The sequence below is a fragment of the Rhinopithecus roxellana genome, chromosome 9 (genome assembly GCF_007565055.1).
Source record: "Rhinopithecus roxellana isolate Shanxi Qingling chromosome 9, ASM756505v1, whole genome shotgun sequence".
NCBI lineage: Eukaryota > Metazoa > Chordata > Mammalia > Primates > Cercopithecidae > Rhinopithecus > Rhinopithecus roxellana.
Window position 1 is genome coordinate 103,295,693 of NC_044557.1, and position 22,306 is coordinate 103,317,998.

General features: G+C 48.6%; 1 protein-coding gene and 1 non-coding gene across 3 annotated transcripts in view; one reads left to right on the top strand and one right to left on the bottom strand.

The window, feature by feature from the left end:
* Positions 1-19,602, bottom strand: part of FAM83A (family with sequence similarity 83 member A) — a 28,636-nt gene extending 9,034 nt beyond the window's left edge. Inside the window, exons 1-3 of one of the 2 annotated variants that reach the window (XM_030938248.1) lie at positions 18,909-19,602; positions 8,159-8,326; positions 5,866-5,990 (exon numbers count right to left, since the gene is read on the bottom strand). In XM_030938248.1, coding sequence (XP_030794108.1) covers positions 5,866-5,990; positions 8,159-8,326; positions 18,909-19,388 — 773 coding nt within the window. In that variant the 5' untranslated portion in view covers positions 19,389-19,602. The remainder of the gene's footprint in view (positions 1-5,865; positions 5,991-8,158; positions 8,327-18,908) is intronic. The other variant, XM_030938249.1, reaches the window with a different exon arrangement.
* A 2,087-nt stretch (positions 19,603-21,689) lies between these two features.
* LOC115899854 lies at positions 21,690-21,904 on the top strand. The gene has a single exon (XR_004059447.1). It is a non-coding gene; the product is annotated as a small nucleolar RNA U3 (small nucleolar RNA).
* Positions 21,905-22,306: the final 402 nt, after the last annotated feature.

Consider the following 22,306-nt stretch of genomic DNA (forward strand, 5'->3'; position numbering starts at 1 on the left):
CTCCCATAAGACAGGGAGAGATGAACTCCACTCCCACCTGCCTTCTGTGGAAATGGTTTCAGACTTCTCTGCTGGCTTCTTTACTGGGAGAGTGGGCTGGGCAGCAGGGCAGAGAGGGGTTGGGGTTGGGGGCTGGGGGAAGGCATGTTTCTCCAACACTTTCCCTCTAACAAACCCTGCAGAAGGATTACCCCTTACCTTCACAAATAAAAAAATTAGTATACTTTCATAATAATGGTCCTTTTCTTTCTTTCTTTCTTTTTTTTTTTTTGAGACAGAATTTTGGCTGGCGTGCAATAGTGTCATCTCAGCTCACCGCAACCTCTGCCTCCCGGGTTCAAGCTAGTCTCCTGCCTCAACCTCCTGAGTAGCTGGGGTTACAGGCGCCCGCCACCACACCTGGCTAATTTTGTATTTTTAGTAGAGATGGGGTTTCTCCATGTTGGTCTGGCTGATCTCGAACTCCCGACCTCAGGTGATCCGCCTTGGCCTCCCAAAGTGCTAGGATGACAGGCATGAGCCACCGCGCCAGGCCAATGACAGCTCTTTTCTAATTCACAGAAACCCACTGGAAAGTGAGATCAAACCACTATATACAACAGACCAATGTTAGTTAAGCATAAAAATGCTGGTAACAGTAATAATCACGGCCTGCCTGGTAAAACTCAGTAATCCTCTTCAAACAGACCCTGCTTGGAACTATAATTATTAATATCAAAATAAATTTGAAAGTATTAAGTAATACCAATGTTTTAAACAACAATACATCCTTAAGTGACCTTTTTTTAGTGCATCTCAGATGCCCAGCAGCTAAGTATTTACACTTGCTGTTTTACTTAATTCTACAACAATTCTAATACAAAGAGAATGTGTTATTATTTTCCATTTTGTTCTGATGAGGAAACAGGCCCAGAGAGATGACAGGTACATAGCTATTAAGAGTTGGGTATAGAAGCTGGGAGCAGTGGTTCACGCCTGTAATCCCAGCAATTTGGGAGGCCGAGGAGGGCGAATCACTTGAGGTCAGGAGTTCGAGACCAGCCTGGCCAACATGTGAAACATGTCTTTATTTAGTAGAGACATGGTGAAACCCCCGTCTCTACTAAATATACAAGACAATGAGCCAGGTGTGGGAGCGCACACCTGTAATTCCAGCTACTGGGAGGCTGAGGTGGGAGTATCGCTTGAACCAGGAGGCTGAGGCTGCAGTGAACTGAGATCACGCCACCACCATGCTAGGCAACAGAGCATCTCAAAACAAAAGAGTGGGGTACGACCTAACACCTTCAAATTCTTGTTCTTCTAGGGAAAAGCATAATATATGAGATATTGTTTGGTTTAAAAGTGAAATGATATGGACTGGAGGATTTGAGGGTGGAGCAATTCATATTTTGAGAAGTTGAAGATAGACACTCTGTTTTCCCGAAGGTGTTACAGGGAAATTTATCCTGGGAATGTGTTTCAGCTTAATCTGCCCAGCATTTGACACCATTTGGTAGAGGGAGGAAGCCCCCACTCCTAGCACAGTTCTGATCTCCCTGAAATGTTCGAAATCCCTCCCAGTCGCTTAAGCTCCTTCATCAGTTTTCGTCATACACACAGATAATAAGAACTTGTTTCTCAGCCTTTTATCTTTACATCTCTGTTTCCAAATGACTGTGTTCCCAGGCCTTCTCCTTTTTTCCACAGAGATAACCGCCCCATGGTTGTGTGCAATGCAGCTAGTGGGTCCTGGGAGGGTGTAACATTTCTCAAAAATAATTGTCTAATCTTGAACTTTGGGGCAGATGTTATAGATAAGAGCTTCTGGGTAAGAAGATTTTTTTTTTTTTTTTAAACATCCAAACTTTGATCTATTGAAGTTCAGATCACTTTATTTATTTTTTATTTTTTTATTTTTTTTGAAGGAGAGTCTCACTCTGTCACCCAGGCTGGAGTGCAGTGGTGCGATCTCTGCTCACTGCAGCCTCTGCCTCCCGGGTTCAAAGTGATTCTCGTGCCTCAGCCTCCCCAGCAGCTGGGATTACAGGTGCGTGTCACCGCGCCCAGCTAATTTGTGTACTTTGAGTAGAGACGGGGTTTCACCATGTTGGCCAGGCTGGTCTCAAACTACTGACCTCAGGTGATCTACCCGCCTTGGCCTCTCAAAGTGCTGGCATTACAGGTGTGAGCCACCATGCCCGGCCCAGATCACTTTAAAGTGTATCATATTTTGGGGCTACTGAGGAGACAGCTCAACTGCACCTGTTCTTTGATTTCAAACTGCACCTGTTCTTTGATTTCTTCCCCATGTTCAGGGAATCCTCAGCTATTCTAGCCCTCAGCTCAATCCTTCTTCCCTTTAGTGATACAAAATTTGAATTCCCCAGGGGAGAATGTGTGCCTTGAAATAGAGTGTCAAGAGCGCTGCAAGAATTCCTCAGCTCATATTCACAATCGTCGAAAGGGGGAAACCACTCAATGTCTATGGATTGATGACCAGATAAACCAACTGTGGTCCGTCTGGTCCATGAAATATTGCTCAGCCACGAAAAGGGAGGCAGCACTGACACACACTACAGCTCGGATGAGCCTGGAAAATGTTAAGTGAAAGAAGCCAGCCACAAAATGCAGCATATTGAATGATTATTCCATTTACATGGAACACCCGGAACAGGCACTTACATGGGGACCCTCAGTGCTAGGAAGGACATTCCAGACCTCAAGGCAAGCTGGGCAGGAAGGTGTGAACTGCACTTGAAGTGCCTCCTAAGCCTCATTCTCTTTTTTTCCATAGCCTTGTTCTCCTACCTTCAAATTCTAAAAAGTTTGAGGACAGAATGACATATTTTAGAGATTCTTCTCTGAAAACTTGCCCCACCATAGGCCTGGGTGAAGGGCAGCCATGTTTTCACCACGTGCCAAGTTCCCTTCTGCCACCCCTGCCCCAGCCACAGGTTACTGGCTCAGGGGTGGACACCAGCCTCAGAGACAGCTCATCCATTGGTTGGTGATCTGGGCTGACAGAATGGCTGGACCAGGGGTGATGGTGGTGGGGGCTGGGCTGGGAGGCCCCAAAGCTTAGGGATGAGGAGGTCAGATTTAACTTATACAATCCATGAGGCAGGAGAGAGAACCAGAAAAAGAAGCTAAACAACAGGCCTGTGGACCCATGAAAGCCAGAGTGAGCAGCTTTTACCCTAGCTTTTCCCAGACTCAGGGAGGCCTGGCAGCCCCTGGTCCTGCCCTTGGCTGTGCCTGAGATTAACTGCCACAGCCTTACAACACCCCTGCCTTCCACCTTTACTTAGCCAGTTTAAGTAGATTTTCTGTGCCTTACAGTGAAACAGCCTTGACGAACTTAATAGGAACCAAAATGTCGAAAAACAGTGCATGAAGGTCCTTGTTGTATTTGGGAGGAGAGGAGAATTATTACACAATTTTGGACTTTGTTTGGAAAACGTGTAAAGTATTTTAAAAACTGAAGAAGTCCCATTATGAGAAAAGAGTAAATATAAATTTTTAAGCTTCGTAGCAAGCAGAGAAAAAAAAGGAGCTATCTAAAAGAGAAGTAATATGAAAACCTGTCCATTCAACTGCAAACACAAAAGGGGAAAAGCAAAGCGAAGTCAAAATAGAAATATTAGAAATAAATCCAAATAGATCAGCAATCACAGTAACTAAGTGGATTATACCTATTAAAAGACAGATGATAAAATTATACTTTTAAAAACTTTACTGAGGCTGGGAGCGGTGGCTCACGCCTGTAATCCCTGCACTTTAGGAGGCTGAGGTGGGTGGATCATCTGAGGTCACGAGTTGGAGACCAGCCTGGCCATCATAGCGAAACCCCATCTCTACTAAAAATACAAAAATTAGCCAAGTGTGGTGGCAGGCACCTGTAATCCCAGCTACTCGGGAGGCTGAGGCAGGAGAATCACTTGAACCCAGGAGGTGGAGGTTGCAGTGAGCTAGGATCGCACCACTGCACTCCAGCCTGGGTGACAGAGCAAGACTCCGTTTCAGAAAAACAAAAATTAATGATATGTTGTTCACAAAAGACACACTTAAAATCTATCAGCAAGTTTGAAAATAATGGGATGGAGAGAAAGTTACGCTCTGTGCTCTAGACTGAATGTCTGTGTCTCCTCCAGATTCATATTTGAAATCCTAATCCCCAATGTGACAATTAGTCATGATTAGGTCATGAAGGTAGAACCTTCAGGAATGGGGTTAGTGCCCTTGCAGAAGAGGCCCCAGTGAGCTCCCTCACCTTTTTACCATGAAGGGATAAAGACACACTTCTGCTTTGTGACACAGTGACAAGACAGCAGTCTATGAGACAGAAGGTGGGCCTTCCCCAGACACCGAATCTGCCAACACCTCGACCTAGGACTTCCCAGCCTTCAGGACTGTGAGTAATGGGTTTCCGTTGTTTATAAGCTATCCAGTCTATGGGATGTTATTATAGCAGCCCAAATGGACTAAGACACTGTACAAGTATAAGCCCAAGGAAGACTGGAGGTAGCAATGTTAATATCATTAAAAGTGGAATTTCAGCTAAACGGCACTAATAAGGCTAAAGAAAGATAGCACATTTAGGGTTTATTTATTTATTTCTTTTCCCTTTCTCTCTTTCCCTTTATGCTTATTTGTCTCTGGTTAGAGATTTGGCAGTTGGCTTCACCTGGCTTTGGAACAGCATTGCGGGCTCCTGCTCCCTGGGGAAAGACGGCATCCTTAAAGCCCCGGGAAGCCTGCCTTCCACTCGCAGCTTATCCCAATGTTTGTGCTCATATTTCTTTGGTCACTGCTATGTGTTTGCAGCAGAGGAAGTAAGATAAGATGCAACAGTTGCCCCCTCTGCACTCTCTGTCACACTCATCACCTTCCTAAACAAAATGTTCCCAAATGACCTTCAGCTGTTCCTTCCTTCCTCAATTGCCCTCTCATTTCATCCCTCCCACAAAACCCACCATCAAATCCACTTCTCTAGTGCCGCCACTAAGAACATTTCAAAGAATATATTTTAAGGTCTGAAATCAAGTTTCAAAGACAGACCCAGGCAAGGTAGCATTGTTAGAATAAATGGGTGATCAGTCATTTGGATGTAGGAGTCTATGTGTGAGGGTCTAAACACAAACTGAGGCCGGGCGCAGGGGCTCATGTCTATAATCCCAACACTTTGGGAGGCTGAGGCTGGTGGATTGCTTGAGCAAATAATAAAAATTTAAAAAATAAAATGGGGCTGGGTGCAGTGGCTCATGCCTGTAATCTCAGCACTTTGGGAGGCCACATGGGTGGATCACCTGAGGTCAGGAGTTTGATACCAGCCTGGCCAACATGATGAAACCCCATCTCTACTAAATATACAAAAATTCGCCGGGTGTGGTAGCGGGTGCCTGCAATCCCAGCTACGTGGGGGGCTGAGGGAGGAGAATCGCTTGAATCCTGGAAGTGGAGGTTGCAGTGAGCTGTGATTACACCATTGCACTCCAGCCTAGGTGACAGGGCGAGACTCCATCTCAAAAAAAAAAAAGAAAAAAGTAATGGCGTGTGCACACACACAACTAAACAAATTGCATCACCTCATAATCACATCTAAGATATCCGAGGAGGAAAAAGAAGAGGATTCTATGTCCTATTGCAATATCAAGGGAAACTGAGGCACCTGGAAGTGCCTCTCTACCTGGAATTCTTGCCAGAAAGGGCCCACATTTCCTGCCTCTCCCCCCCTATCTAGGTGATGCAGCTCCAGCTCCAGGCAGAGGGATACCTTCTGGGAGCTGCTGGGGGTGTGTGTGTCTGAGTGATGGGAGCTGGGCTCTCCCTCGCCCAGCCCTTGTCTTCCACGGACCCTTGACAGGAGACAAATCCAGGGCTCACCTGTAAGATCCAGAGAGGACGAATCTCCAGTCTGAGATGATGAACTTCTCCCGGATTTGGCCAGCGAATTTCTTGCCTGACTTGGCACAATACACCTCTCCTTCTACACTCCGGATGGAAATGTTCTGTTGGAGGGAATGTCAAGGTGTCACTTCCTAATTCTGTTTATAGAGACATATTTGGGCTTTAGGCTGGATGTTTGTGTTCCCCTTACCCCCATTCTATGTTGAAACCTAATCCCTAGGGTGATGGTACTAGGTGGGGCCTTTGGGAGGAGATTAGATCCTGAAGGTGGAGCGCTCATGAATGGGATGAGTGCCTTATAAAGGAAGCCTAGAGAGCTCCCTCACTCCTTCTGCCACGTGAGGACACAGCAAGAAGACAGCCATGTATAGGCCAGGAAGTGGCCTTCACCAGACGCCGAATCTGCCAGAACATTGATCTTGGAGTTCCCAGCCTCTAGAACCATAGGAATACATTTCTGTTGTTATAAGCCACCAGTCTATGGAATTCTGTTATAGCAGCTGTGGTGGACTGAGACAATTTGTGTAGGAAAATGTCAGGTAGAATGTTCATCAAGATGGAAATGTGTTATCTCTGGTTGGTGGGATTCTGGACCATGTTAGTATTTTCCTTGGGCTGAATTGTCTAAATTGTCTTCATTGTCCTGGCATTAGCTGGCAAAAACAAAACAAAACAAAAACAAAAACAAAAACAAAGGAAGGGGGTAGAATTCAAATAAGGCAGCAAATAAAAGAAAAGCAACGGCCTGATGCCTATGGAGCCCTGAGTCTAGGGCCCCATGAGCCACAGGTGGCCTGGCAGTTACTTGGAGGCAAGCCTAGCCCTGCCTTGTAACTGGCTTGACCTGAGTCCCTGACTGCAAGCTGTTCAGAGGGAAGGCTGGGTGCAGCCAGAGGAGGTGGTTTTGTGGAGGTAGCAATAGACCCTGTATTGTCTTAAGCAAAGGTGAGTCTGCAATCCTACCATGGCTCTATTTATCCCTTGTCTTCCCTGTAGCACCTGCTACAGACTCACCTTTGCTGGAAGGCTGGAGAAATGGAAGGCAGGTAAAGTGTGGGAGTCTCAAGGTTAAGCCTAAGGGAGGTGGAGTACTGTCTGCATTCCTCAAAAGACTGCTGGTAGCTCGCCAGGCTCTGGGAAGGGCAGTCCTGCCTCTAGCCACTTCCCCTGGGCTTCTCCACAGCTCTGTGAGATCTTGAGAGGAGTGACACCATTGTCCTATGGTGAGCAGAGTACTGTCAGGTGTGGCCAGCATAGGCCATGAAAGCAAGGCCAGTTCTGATGCTCCTGACCTGTTTCAATGGCCTGGTGCCAAGGAGGTGTGATCCACGTCAAGCCAAACAGACCCCAAGTCAGAGGTCCCAAGGCCTATGGCAGCAGGAGGCAGCACTGAACTCAGCTGCATCCATGTATAGGAGAAGAGAGGGAGGGAGGAGGCTTCATTCTTATCTGGGAGGTTCTCCCAGAGGACAGAACCTCTCTTGCCTGAGTTAGAGGAGACTGATCAAAGGAACTCTGAGGGCCACCCATCAGCTACTCAGCCGGGCCTACTCATGAAAGCTATGGGTGGTATTCACATTTGAATTAGTTGTCCTCAAATTTGTGTGATGAATTGAACCCTTATCTCTGGGTTTCTTTTCTCTTTGCCAGGAGAGGGAAGTACAGGGTTCAGTTAAGTCCAAGAGGATCAACGTCTTGTTGGGGCCAGGGAGTTCTGAACATATCCCACAGACCCTGGAGGTTGCCTGCCCTGTGAGATGCAGCCCCTGGGCTTCCCCAGCTGGGAGGAGAACAGGAGTACATGGCAGAGATGCTGCTCACTAGATACCCATGACCCTTTACATTTCCTAGCATCCGTGCATCTGGGTAAGGTCAATGGGTTATAAGAGAAAGCGATGAAAATCTCTTCCAGGTCAGGTCCTGGAAACATCCTGCAGAGTCCTCCAGCCTTTCCCTGTCATGGCTCTTTCCCTGTCATGGCTCTTTCCCTGTCATGGCTCTTTCCCTGTTATGGCTCTTTTCCTGTAATGGCTCTTTCCCTGTCATGGCTCTTTCCCTGTTATGGCTATCTTACAGGCCATGTATTTCTCAGGATGTAGCTACAAGATGGAGGAGGGCCATCTGACCTACACAGGAGTCTGTTTGAGCAAGAAATGAACCTTTATTGTGTTAAGCTGTTAGCACAAGATGGGGACATTTGTTACTACTGCATAGACTATCCTGTCTGGACTAATATGAGTACCCTTAGGACTCTCACTGGGGCCCCTACCTTGAGGTGACTGTCAGAGATCTGGACTTTGTCACACATCTCCTGGAAGAGCTTCACACCTCCCTGGTCCAGGAGCACACAAACGAACACCCCACGCTTGTTGGCTGCCTCTAGAATGTCACAGAAGATCTCCACATCCGTGAACACATCCATCAGGATGACCAGGACCTGGGCCAGAGCAGAGGGTTCAGTTACCAGAAAAGTCAGGGCCAGGTGCTAACTGGTTTCACCCAAACTGCCTGAGTCCCAGTGGGCCTGGGAGAGCTGTTCCCACTGGGCCAGAGGGGAGAGGATAGGGGTAGAGTGGGTCTGACAGGGCAGATTTAATGGAAGGAAAAGGAAGAGCTGGAGTGGAGGCCCCTGCCCCTGTACTGATACCACCTCTCCAGCCCCACCACCTATCTGTGGGCCCCTATGCCCACTGTGGGAGTGGGGAGTGCTGAGGAGGAAGGGAAAAGGCTAGACAGAGAAGGAGAGCAGAGAAGAACAAGAAGCAGCATCTCAGCGGGTTCCAGGAGAGGAATAAAGTTAAGGTCATGGATTCTCAGCCACTTGGAGCTGGAGGGCACACTATGGCCACTGATTTTCAAATGCTATAAAGCGGTGGAATCCTCGCCTCAAATAAAATCCCATGTAGAGGCATCGTATGTAAACACCTAGAGCAAGCTGCTCCCCGGGAGATGGAGAAGGGAGTGACGCTCTACCCACAGCTACTGTATCATCTGTCACAGTAGAAACTGGGGAGGGGAGTCCTAGACATCCAGCGAGCAGGAGAAACATCTGGGTTCCTCCTGCCAAGCATTCATTCCCCCTTCTTCTGCCAACAGCATCCCAGCCTGATTTAAGGAATTGCCTCTCCTCCACAATCAATGTGGTTTGGATGGGTCTATTGCCATCCCTTGACTGGATATGGGGAGACCACATGACCAGGGCTAGACTAATGGGAGAATTGCATCTCCTGTTGGCCACGGAGATTGGTCCAGAGGTGGTCACACGAATAGGTCACATGGTGTAAGTTATTCTAATGAGAGTCAGCCCAGGACTTTAGCTGGGACTCCTAGGAAAGGGGGTGTTCTTTCTACAAGGTTGCTTTGCTGGCATTTTATAAGCAATGACTGCTGGCAACCATTTTGCTACCTCTTGGGGAGAGCCTGCCTGACAATGAAGCCAGCCCTGGAGAAAGCATCCAGGAGGTAGAAACAGAGTACCAGCAGTGTCATTTGGACACCTGGTTCCAGCCATGCCTGAGACCAGTGCCACCCTTGTCTTTTCCACTGTGGATGTCAATGAATGTTTCTCTTCTTCTTAAGCTTATTTGGGTTTACTCTCTGTCACCCAATCATGAGTCCTTTCTAATACCTTGTGATATATTGACAAGCAGCTTATTAGGCAGTCATTAAAAATGTTAATTACTGCCGGGCACTGTGGCTCACGCCTGTAATCCCAACACTTTGGGAGGCCGAGGCGGGTGGATCATTTGAGGTCTGGAGTTCGAGACCAGCCTGACCAACATGGTGAAGCCCCGTCTCTACTAAAAATACAAAAAAAAAAAAAAATTTTTTTTGAGCTGGTAGCCCACGCCTATAGTCCCAGCTACTGGGGAGGCTGAGGCAGGAGAATCGCTTGAACCCAGGAGGCGGAGGTTGCAGTGAGCGGAGATCACACCACTGCATTCCAGCCTGGGTGACAGAAAGAGACTCTGTCTCAAAATAAGTAAATAATAAATAGAAATTAAAAATGTTAATTATAATAGTTATGCAGAAGCTATAAGACAAGGTGAAATGTTTATAGCCTGAAGTTAAACCTGCTGTATAATCTCAACAAATGTGTGTTAACAATGAATTAAGTGAAGAAAGAAAACAACATAAAGTAGAAGTGTGTCCATGATGACTGCCAGTGAGTGAATGCAGATACAGTCAATGGCACTCAATGGCATGGACCCAGAGTAATCCGTCATTAGGTGACTTCTTCATTGTGTGAACATCATAGAGCATATTTACACAAATCTCGATGGTATATATGTTCATATATATATATTTTTTCACATGGAAAACCAAATGTCCCAGCACCATTACTGAATATTAATCATTTCTCCTATTTCATCTGCAATGTCAATGTCAAGTGCATATCAGGTTTCTGTGTATGCTTCATTATAATCTTTTCCTTCTTTCCTTCATTATTTTCTTTTTATTTCACTTCACTAACTTAATACAATACATCCCTAACTCCTCACTTCCCTCCCTACATATTCACTCCTCCATCCCTCCCTCCATTTTTATTTTTTCTGTCTTTCTTTCTTTCTTTCTTTCCTTTCTTTCTTTCTTTCTTTCTTTCTTTATTTCCTTTTCTTTCTTTCTTTCTTCGTTCTTTCGTCTATCCTTCTTCTTTTTCTTTCTCTCTTTCTTCTTTCATTCTTTTCTTTCTTCTTTTTTTTCCTCTCTCTCTTTTTTTTTTTTCTGTAGACATGGGGTTTCACTATGTTATCCAGGCTGGTCTCAAACTCTTGGGCTTAAGTAATCCTTAAACCTCAGCCTCCCAAAGTGCTGGGATTACAGGAGTGAGCCACTCCACCTGGTCCATTATAATCTTATGGGAACACTGTCATAGATGGGGTCTGTTACTGACCAAAATGTCATTATTCTGTGCATGATTGTAGATAAGCCCAAAGCAAAAACTAGCAGTCAGGTTAGGATGGGGGATGTGAACCCAGAAAATGAGACAGGTCTCAGTTCATTTAGAAAGTTTACTTTGCCAAGGTTGAGGACATGCCCGAGGAAGTCCTGATGACATGTGCCCATGGTGGTTGGGGCACAGCTTGATTTTATACATTTTAGGGAGACATGAGACATTGATCAATATATGTAAGAAGTACTTCGGTTCGGTCTGGAAAGGTGGGACAACTTGAAGCAAAGGCAGGAAGACTCAAGCCGGGAGGGAGCTTCCAGGTCACCGATAGGTGAGACACAAACTGTTGCATCCTTTTGAGTTTCTGATTAGCCTTTCCAAAGGAGGCATCAGATATGCATCCATCTCAGTGAGCAGAGGCGTGACTTTGAATAGAATGGAAGGCAGGTTTGCCCTAAGCAGTTTCCAGCTTGAGTTTCCCTTAGTGATTTTGGGGGCCCAAGATAATTTCCTTTCACAGGGAATATGGCCATTCACTTTTTTCAAGATTACCTACAATAATAATGTCCCACTCTCTTTGTAATAATTGCAATATATTTTTTAAACCACTGCCATCTGGGAAGTGGCAAAGGAAGGAGAGGTGTCTCGCTGGCAGGCCAAACTGATAGCTGGTATCCACTTGGAATCAACTTTCTGTGATGTGGACGGATAGCCAGACAGGGGAGGGAATTCCTCAGAAATTGCTCACCCTGGGCAGGAAATCGGAAAAGATGTTCTAATAATGAGGCTGTGATCATTAGAACCATGGCCCTGTAATCACACAATGAATTGTCTTGCACACATTTAGTCTTATGGCACCGAAAGCAGCTTAGGCTTTCCCTGTTTGCTGAAAGATAAATGCCTCCTCTTCCAAGGTATTGACGAAAGAGACCATTGCCTCCCTCCCTGATAGGTAGGTAAGTACTTCCAGTTCTGTGCCAATGAATCACCATTTTCCTGAGACAGGGCTGGGTGAGCTGGTGATTGAACAGAGACGGGGGCAGGTTTGGAAATAACCCAGCATCTTGAATTAAAGGATGCTTGAAAATACAGGCTCACCCTGTCTAGGGTTATCTTGTTTGCTTCCTGTTGGGATTGTCTTCCAGCTGGATTAATTCGAAGCCAGTAACTGGTTTGGACCACTGTTCTTCCTTAGAAGGTATAGTGGGTTGAAGGCTAGGCACGGTGGCTTATGCCTGCAATCCTAGCATATTGGGAGGCTGAGGCTGGTGTATTGCTTGAGGCCAGGAGTTTGAAATTAACCTGGGCAACATGGCGAAACACCATCTCTACTAAAAATACAAAATCAACTCAGCGTGGTGGCGCACGCCTGTAATCCCGGCTACTCGGGAGGCTGGGGCAGGAGAATCGCTTGAACCTGGGAGGCAGAGGTTGCAGTGAGCCAACATCACACCACTGCACTCCAGTCTGTGTGACAGAGAGAGACCCTATTTCAAAAAAAAAAAAAAAAAACAAAGAAAGGAAAAGAAGGTGTAGTGCGTTGAACGGTGTCTCCTCAAAAGACACATCCAACCCTCACCACTAGAACTGTACATATGCCCTCATTTGGGAAAAGCTTCTTTGCAGATGTAATTGAGTAAAGGATCTCAAGATGATTATCCTGGGTTATCTGGTGGACTCTAAATCCGATGATACGTGTCCTTATGAGAGATATCAGAAGAGAAGCACTGGGAGAAGAGGAGAAAGCCGTGTGAAGCCCAAAGCAGAGACTGGAGCGACGCGGCCATGAACCAGGAGTGCCTGGAGCTACCAGAAGCTGGGACAGGCAAAGAAGAACGCTCTCCTCAGGCCTTCGTAGTGGGCTCAGCCCAGTGATGCCTGGATTTCTGACTTTTGGCCACCAGAACTGTGAGGGAATAAATTTCTGTAGTTTTAAGCCTCAAAATGTGTGGTAATTTGTTATGGCAGCCCTAGAAAGCTAACACAAAGGGTAGCACATAACCCAGAGAAAAAGCTATCTGTCTGGAGTTAGGGAACTCTGACACTCATCCTGATGCTGCTGGGAACTAGCCTTCAAATAAGTCAACACCTCTCCAGAACTCAGCTTCTTTACCTCTAAAATATGACACAGTAATAGCACGTTAGCTATCAGAAAAGATGGGTCTAACCGTAAACCCAGATAATGTGAATTACAGCACTATAAAATAAAGGTGATTACATTAGTATATCAGATTTAGTTAGTATATATATAGAGTTAGTAGGTTAGTATATATATAGAGTTTAAAATATGACTCTCGGTTTTATGTGCGTTGTTCATGAGAAAGTGTGGGTAATGTTAGAATAACAGAATACAAGAGTGTTGTTCTAAGCCAGGTTATGGAAGAGGGTTAAAATTAGTGCCCAGGCTGGGTGTGGTGGCATGTGTCTGTAGTCTCAAGAGGCTGAGGCAGGAGAATTGCTTGAGCCCAGGAGTTCGAGTGTAGCCTGGGCAACATAGTGAGACCCAGCATCTAAAAAAAAAACCAAAAAACCTAGTGCCACTCCTCTATGGGTATAAGCCAAAGAAACAGGATATAGAAGGCTGTGTCTTGTAAGGCCACTCAGAGAGACCAGCACAGCAGGGAGGGGTTGCCGAGAGGCAGAGGATACACTTTCCATGACACCTGGCTGAAGAAAGAGAGTCTAGAAGTAGAACCCGGCACGCCCAGGAGTCCCGAGCTCCAGTGAGAGGGAGGCATCCAGCCAGACAATGCTGTCTGCTGGAACACAGCACTCTTAGGGCCATCTGTGGGGACCTCGCATCCTGGCTGAGAACTCCTTGCTCCTTGCCAGGCGGATGTGAGTTTCTCAGGGGCTGGAAATCCTCAGGAGAAATGAGATTTGGGTCCTGTTGGGGCCGCCATCCATGTTGGGCACAGTTGTTGGGGCACTCAGCACCCCACTTCCATTCTATTTTCCTCTTTCTTTTTCTCTCCTATGTTTTGGTGATTTTTCTGAGCCCGCTTTTGAGGGATGAGTAATAACAACAACAACTTTCTGTTGAGCACCTTCTATTAGCCCTGTGTCCCCCTCAGATGGCTTTCACGACACCATGGCGTGGTTTCCAGATGAGGCGCAGAGGTGCAGATCACTTTCCGACACCCCTGGGCTAGAATGCAGAGGTGGCCCGGACCCCCACCAGAGTCCACGCCTCGGACCTTCTGCTTCAGGACTAAGAGAAGGACTGATGTCCATCTGTCTGCCTATTTGTCTGTTTCCATCAGATACAGCCTGAGGGAGGGAGGGAGAAAGGAGGACATTCTAGAAAAAGAGCAATAGGCCTAGTGCAGTGGCTCACGCCTGTAATCCCAGCACTTTGGGAGGCCAAGGTGGGCGGATCATTTGAGGTCAGGAGTTCGAGACCAGCCTGGCCAACATGGTGAAACTCCATCTCTACTTAAAAAAAAAAAAAAAAAAAAAAAAGTTAGCTGGGTATGGTGGCACGTGCCTGTAATTCCAGCTGCTTTGGTGGCTGAGGCACAAGAATTGCTTGAACCTGGGAGGTGGAGGTTGCAGTGAGCTGAGATCGTGCCATTGCACTCCAGCCTGGGCAACAGAGTGCGACTCAGTCTCAGAAAAAAACATATAAATAAATAAAAAATAACAATAAAATAAAAAAGCAATAATTCCAGCCCCCAGAGTTTCCCTGCCAGGAACATCATCCCACTTTGTCCCCACTTCACTTTCTCCACTGGCCCCGGCTTGCCTGAAAAACTCCCTGTCCATTTGGTGTCAGGACCCCCTTCCACTCTGAAAAATTATTGGTGATCTCAAAGAGCTTTTGTTCATGTGGGTTATAGCTATTGGTGTTTGCCATATTAGAAACTAAAACTGAACAGTTTTTGAAATAGTTCTTAATTATTAATAGTGATTTTAAAATATCAATAATAAACCCATTGTATGTTAACATAAAATAACAATTTTAATGAAAAAGAAATGTATTTTCCAAAACAATAACAAAAACGTGGTGAGCAGAGCAGCACTGTTTTGCATTTTTGCAAACCTCTGATGTCCGCACCTTCACCTCATCAGAGCCGCTTCTGCGTGAATCTGCTGCGAAGGGCTGTCTGGGAGGAAGTGGGTGGGAATAATCCAGCTCCACATGGGATAAGTGGTTCAAAAGGGCAGGTCTTACAGCCGCTGAAAGGGCCCCAGGGACCTCAGAGATCCCCCACACCACGCTTTGGGAACCACTGCTCTCAGTCTTTGGCTCTGACCCTGACAGCCTCTATTCCTGTCCTCCCCCTTTATCACATCCCCAAGCTCTGGTCCCATCACCTCCAAGACACATGGGCCCTCTCACACCTCCTGGCTTTCATATGTGACCCTCCTTAGGTCTGGAATTCCTTTCCCTTCCTTCTCTGCGCAGCAAATGCTTACTCATCCTTTGAGACTCAACTCCGAAACCAACTCTTTTGTGAAGCCTGCCCTTATCCCTCTCTCCACTTCCAGGCACCAAGGGTTGCCCAAGCCTGGGACTGCCATCGTCTAATTCTTTCTCCTCTCTCCTAAGGAGCAGGTGGTTGGCACGGAGCTCCCCAGAGGGAGGGATCCCTCTTGGTCCACTCTGCCATCCTGGGTGCCGGGGCACGTTAGGCTTTGTGGAATAAGGGAAGTGTTTTTTTGAGACAGAGTAGTCTTGCTCTGTTACCCAGGCTGGAGTGCAGTGGCACCATCTTGGCTCACTGCAGCCTCCGCCTCCCATGTTCAAGCGATTCTCCTGATTCAGTCTCCCGAGTAGCTGAGATTACAGACATCCGCCACCACACTGAGCTAATTTTTGTGTTTTTAGTAGGGATGGGGTTTCACCTTCTTGGCCAAGCTGGTCTTGAACTCCTGACCTCAGACGATCCGCCTGCCTCAGCCTCCCAAAGTGTTGAGATTACAGGTGAGAGCCACCGCGCCCAGCCTGGAATAAAGGAATTTGGGCATGAAGGGAAGGAAGGAGAATTCCTGCTTCTTCTAGGGTGGAAACTGCTGCAGGAAACACCTCTCAGGCTGGGTCTCTCAGTTTGTTCCCTTCCGGCTCCACTCGGGGGCTGAGGCTTAGGAGAGAGAGAATTCAAATCTATTTCCTCACTCTCTCCTATTCTTCTCTCCACCTACTTCCAAGGACAGCGTAGGCTGAGGCTCCAGCTCCCCAGCTGTGTCTGTGGGAACTGGCTGTCCCCAAGTCCCTGCACATGGGGGTGTGTGTATGTGCATTTGTGTGCATTCGTGTGTGTGTGTGCATATGTGCCTGTGTGTGTGACAGGGACATCACAAACCCTGCCTTCCACTTTTAAAAATTATTGGTGATCTCAAAGAGCTTTTGTTCATGTGGATTATAGCTACTGATGTTTGCCATATTAGAAACTATAACTGGCCGGGGACGGTGGCTCATGCCTGTAATCCCAGCACTTGGGAGGCAGAGGTGGGTGGATCATGAGGTCAGGAGTTCAAGACTAGCCTGGCTAACATGGTGAAACCCCGTGTCTACTAAAAATACAAAAATTAGCCTGGCGCAGTGGCAGCTGCCTGTAATCCCAGCTACTCAGGAGGCTGAGGCAGGAGAATTGTTTGAACTCAGGGGGTGGAGGTTGCAGTGAGCCAAGATTGAGCCACTGTACTCCAGCCTGGGGGACAGAAAAAAAAAAAAGAAAAGAAAAGAAAAAGAAAAGAAACTAAAACTGTGAATTGTTTGAAATAGTTCATTATTATTAATAGAGTGCCTGTTAACCAACAATTATAACCAATTAATTATTATTGGGTGCCTGGCAGACATCCAAACGGGTGAACCCCTGAGGGTCCCAGGACAACAGGGAATGGTGGAGACTGTGGCAAAGAGGACCCACCCAGCGAAGCAGCCACAGCCCCATGCCAGCAGAGCCCACCTGCTAAGAGGAGCTGCAAGTTCTTACTTTCAGGTAAAACCTTCAGATTTTTAAGTGTTGTCCTAAGTTCGTAACACACTGTGCTGGTCCAAAGGACATCAGTGGTCTCAGGGTCCTAGAGGTGGATGCAGAAGCCTCACTGGGTGTGGAGACGGGAGGAGAGGGACTCAGCCAGGGGACTGTGTTTTACAAGCCCTAACCAGGCTTCCTTCCAGGGATCCTCCCTCGCCCTTCGAGCAGCTGCGATTGACAATTTCCCCCAACAGTATTGATCCCCACCCCTCGGGAGAGCACTGTACTTCATGCAGAAAGACCAGAACTGGCACACTCAGGAACAGGCCTTTGGAGCCTGGAGGGACCTTAGTCCGGCATAGAAGCTGAACCCTGAGGAGTCCAGGGACTTGCCTGAGGGGGTGCAGCCAGTGCCGGGCGGCAAGGCAGCGTGGGCACTCCTGGCCGCCTGCCTGGACGCATCCTCAAATGCCGCCCTGCCACGGGAACATCAAACACTGCTCCAAGCAGCGCAGCCGCACTGAAAGCCAACGCCCCACCTGTTATTACCTTCCACTAAATTTTCCAGAACTCCGCTCCCTCCCTCCTCCTCCACGCACAGCCTCTTCACCCTAGGTGGCTTTTTCTGGAATCTTAAGATTTCACACGGTATTGAACTTGGGAGGGAATTCAGTTATGAGACTGGGACCTAGCAAAAAACCAACCTAAACATCAGCACGGTCTTTTATGAGTTCTTCTAAGGATAACAAAATAAATAATTTTAATGAGAGAGAGGCAGAGAGTGAGACAGAGAGGATTTTACAGACGATGAATGTTTTTCCTTGGGGGTCATTCTCCCCTACTCTTCTGCAGCATCAGGAGCGAGGGGTGGGCACCCACAGCCTGGTGCTGGAATCATTATGTGCACCTGGGATAGAACAGGACCCCAGAGCTCGAGTCCCTCCACTCATTTCCAGCTGCCAGCAGGATGTCACTTGAGGCTGGAGATTCCAGGGCATTGGGAGAACTCCTGATCCAGCTCTGACAGTGCCTGAAATCCTACCAGCCCAGCTCTGGGCTTGAAGGGCTTTTTCTCTTCTGAAGACACTTATCAAGGTGTGAATATTCTGGGGAGAGAGAAACCCCCTCTGCTGCCTACCCCATCTTCTGCCTGGCCACTGGCTGGATTCAAGAGCCACAAGGTCATTTGTGGGCAGACAGGTCTTAGCAGAGTCTGAGAGGAGAAGGGGCAAAGGTGAGCCCAGCGGAGTGGTCCCCTTACGTTTGGAAGCCCAGAGGTGGGTACCCCAACGCAGCCTGGGGAATTCAGGAAAGGCTTACTGGGGAAGAGGCTTTCATGCTGGGTCCTGAAGCAGAAATAGGTGTGCATCAAATGAAAAGCAGAGAAGGCAAGCAGGGCCAGGCAGAGGGAACAGCACACAAAGGCCCAAAGACAAGCTCTACAGGGCACTTGGTATGGAGCAGGAGGAGGTGGGAGCCATGCTAAGGACTTTGCTCTTCCCATTGCGGGCAACTGGGAGCTACTGAAAGCTCGAAGCAGGGAAAGGACCAAATTGGATTTGTAGTATAGAAAAGCTCGCTCTAGCAGGGCACTGTGGCTCACGCCTATTATCCCAACACTTTCGGAGGCCGAGGTGGACAGATCACCTGAGGTCAGGAGTTCCAAATCAGCCTGGCCAACCTGGTGAAACCTCATCTCTACTAAAAATACAAAAACCAGCCGGGCGTGGTGGCATGCGCCTGTAATCCCAGCAACTCGGGAGGCTGAGGCAGGAGAATCACTTGAACTTGGGAGATGGAGGTTGCAGTGACCCAGGATAGTGCCACTGCACTCCAGCTTGGGCGACAGAGCAAGATCTGTCTCAAAAAAAGAAAAAAAAAAAAAAGGAAAAAAACAGAGGAAAAGCCACTCTACTGCAGTGTGGAGACTGCAAGGATGGGGATCAAAATGGAAGAGGGGGCCAGGTAGGAAGTGATTGCAGAAGTTCCGGTGGTAAGTGGTAGTGGCCTAGACCCTGGTTGTGACAGGTGGGATCAGGAGGTCAGTGGTCCAGGGCAAGGCAGACAGCAATGCCCCTCCATATGAAGCCCCAATCATCTGGACTCTGACCCTGGGAGCAAAATGCACGCCCCTCCCTGCTCCATCAGCCCCCCATCCTCCCTGCTACTTAGCCACGGAGACAGGGTTTTGCCATTGGTACCTGGCTGGTCCGGGTGATGCAGCGGCGGATGAGGTCTCTGATGTTGTTGTGCTTGTCGGTCTGGAAGTACACGGTGGCGCTGGATTTTTCCTTCAGGTAGGGCTTCTCAGCTGAGGCCCAGCTGTGCAGTAGGGCCAGCTCGCTGCCCTCTGAGGCCACGGGGAAGTAGGTGCCGGACTGTAGGGAGCTGGAGTCTAGTCCCTTAGGGCCTGTCTCTGCCCCTCCCAGGGTGTCAGGGGGACAGGGGCGCTCCCAGGCCTGGGCCTGGATGTACTGGGCCTCCACCGAGGACAGGAAGTCCACCTCGCCTTCCTGGCTGAGCACCCGCCAGTAGGCTTCAGGACCCCCATCCAAGAGGGCGTCCGTGGCCAGCCGGGCACTCTCGTTATCACTAAAGTCAGCCCTAGCTGGCCGGACCCACTGGCTCTTGACATCTTCCAGACGCTTCCGGATTTTGCCCAGGTGCCTTGACCGGCTCATGCCACCCGTCCCTGGGTGGTGCTAGGGGAGGCTGGCACGTCAGCTCCTCCAGATGTGGGAAGCAAGTGGAACACACCACGGAGGAGTGGGGCTCCCACACCCCCGGGAGGCCGCCTGATCCCAGTACCCGCGTGCAGGGCACCTCCAAGAAGTGATTTACCGCTGTCCTGAGCAATGCTTCTCAGAACTCCTCACCTGCAGCCGAGGGATTGGTTTATCTCTCAGGGCCACCTGCCCTGCCCTCGGGCCGGGAGGGCTGGCTCAGACACCACCTTGGCACAGTCAGTCATGGGATATTTCCTCTCCTCCCAGCCGCAGGGGGAGGCGAAGGTGAGCCGGCTTTCCTGCTGGGTTTCACAACTCTCCCTCAGGCCTTTGTTACCAAGCAGGGAGCCTTCCCAGCACCACCAGCCCAGCTGGAGGATGGGCCTGAAGGAGGCCTGCCTGCCTCCGCTCCCCTCCTGGGTGCCGCGATTCCCACGCTGTTTCAAAGATGAGAATTTCCCTGTGGGGGGAAAGGTGCCATCCCTGAGATGCCTCCCCCCGCCCTGTGTGAGGAGGGAGCTGGACACGGGCCAGGGAGAGCTGTAGACCAGGTGCGTCTCCTCTCCTTGGTCACACCCAAGTGCCCACCCCTCCCTGCCCTATGAAGGAGCTCCTCTCTCCCATGCCTTCTCAAGTGTCATTGTCATTGTCATTGTCCTGTTTGCAGAGCCCGCAAAGAGTTTCCAGTTCTCAGGCCAATGCTGCCTTGCTGGAAGAGGCTGCTTGGAACACTGTCTGGAGAACGAGCCAAGGCTGCCCGCAGCCCACGAGCCCAAAGGACCAGTCAGTCTTGGTGCTGGAGCAGGAGGAGCAGCACGTGGGTTTGAAATCTATGAACTCTGAGGGGAGTGACCACGTGTTCTTTCTAGACCAGGTCGTGGCCTGACAATGGGCTGAACTGCCTAAAACCCTGACTCGCTTTGATTGGGTTTTGCTGGAAACAGGCCTGAGACTAGGATTTGAGTACAGGTGGTTAATCAGAAGGTCATTCCGAGAAGCACACAGAGGAGTGGGGAAGAGAGACGAGAAGGGAAGGAAGCCAAGCCATGTGAAGGTGATGAGCAGGCCACTGTTGTGGACATCTGGGTTCATGCGCATCTGTGGGGACATCAGGGCTTTCCAGCCTGTGGGAACCTCTGGGTGATGGTGGCAAATACACCTTAAGGTTTTCCTGCCCAAAGGGTGAGAAAGCTGCAGAGTTTATCTAAGGAGTCCTAGTTATCATTGGCTGAGGGCTGCTCCCGGAGCCAGTTCACCAAGCACAGCCCTGAACCCAGAGAAAGTCTTCAGGCAGTGTCAGGTGCTACAGGCAGAGAGTGCTGTGGGAGTGGTGAGGAGTGAAGAAATTAAAGCAAGGCCCTGACGCTATCTGCTCAGGGACGACACCAAGAAATCAGGATTGTGTGGTCTTCAGAGAGCCGGGATATGGTAAGAACTTGATGTCTCTCAGTGGCATAGCCATTCCTTGGAGAAAAACAGCCGTGAGCACCTGTAACCCTACTGTAGCTGTGGTCCTTGTGCCTCAGCCCAGCAGTACCACAGTGTTTTTTAAAGTGCGGTGCGGCCGGGCACAGTGGCTCATGCCTGTAATCCCAGCACTTTGGGAGGCCGAGGCAGGTGGATCACTTGAGGTCAGGAGTTTGAGACCAGCCTGGCCAACGTGGTGGAACACTGTCTCTACTAAAAATACAAAAATTAGCGGGCCTGGTGGCTTGGGCCTGTAGTCCCAGCTACTCGGGAGGATTAGGCAGGAGAATCGCTTCAACCCGGGAGGCAGAGGCTGCAATGAGCCAAGATCACACCATTGCACTCCAGCCTGGGCAACAGAGCAAAACTCTGTCTCAAAAAATAAAATAAAATAAAAGGAATCTCTTCTCTCTCTCTGTTTTTGGAACATCGAAGGAATCCAATTCACAATCTTGAGCAATCCTCTCTTTATTCTATTTTATCTACTCCCTACAATCCCTGGCGGTCACAGAGGACAAACACAATAAACGCTGTCTCCCGTTGCCTTTTGAATCTATGCCCTTTCCCTTCCGCCTTTTGCTAACTCTTGCTTCTGTAGATTGACGCAAGCCCTTTTCCCACATCCTCTTCCCATCTTCCCTCCTCTCTGGTCTGGTCTGTGTCCGCCTCAGGCCATTCTCTGTTCCTGCATCACCCAAGTCCTGTCCCCAGTCTAGCGAGATAGACCCCAGGGCAGGGCAGCGGTCCATGGATTTGCTCAGCTTCACTCCATGGCTCCGAAGCTGTCCATAGACTATACTCTCAGCGACCAGCTCCCGAATTCATTACTAGAGAAGTTTCTCTGAACGTGTAGAGCTGGGGGAACCAGGAGGGGGAGGTGAGCGTTTCTCCTGAGCATGAGGTGGCTTTAGGTATTGCTTCATGGCAATTTGGCAACTGTCATGTGCCATTGAAGATGGTTCTTATCTTCCTCTGAAAGAGGAAGAGGACACAGTCTGAGTGGTTCCCATTTATGTTAATTTTTTTAAAGTTGTCAATTGCTCCCTGTTGCCTATTAAACTAAGTGCCAAGTCTTGAGCCTACCTGAGACCCTGCACAAAATGAATGTATGTTCATTCGAGCCTGGCTTCTCCCGTACTTGCCCATCGCTGAGTGCTCACTGCTTGCTGGCTCTCTGTGCTGAGGGAGAAATGGATTATTAGTCCTCATTTCACCAAAGAGGAAACCAAAGCTCAGAAAGGTTGAGTACTTGCCCAAGATCACACAGCTGGTAAATGGCAGAGCCCATGTACTTTCCACCATTCCAAGCTTCACTTTTTTCTTTCCCATTCCCCTTCCCTTTCTATTCACAGCACATTACAAATCCTCTTATTGGTTCCTGAATATGCATGGGGAGAACTTTAAAA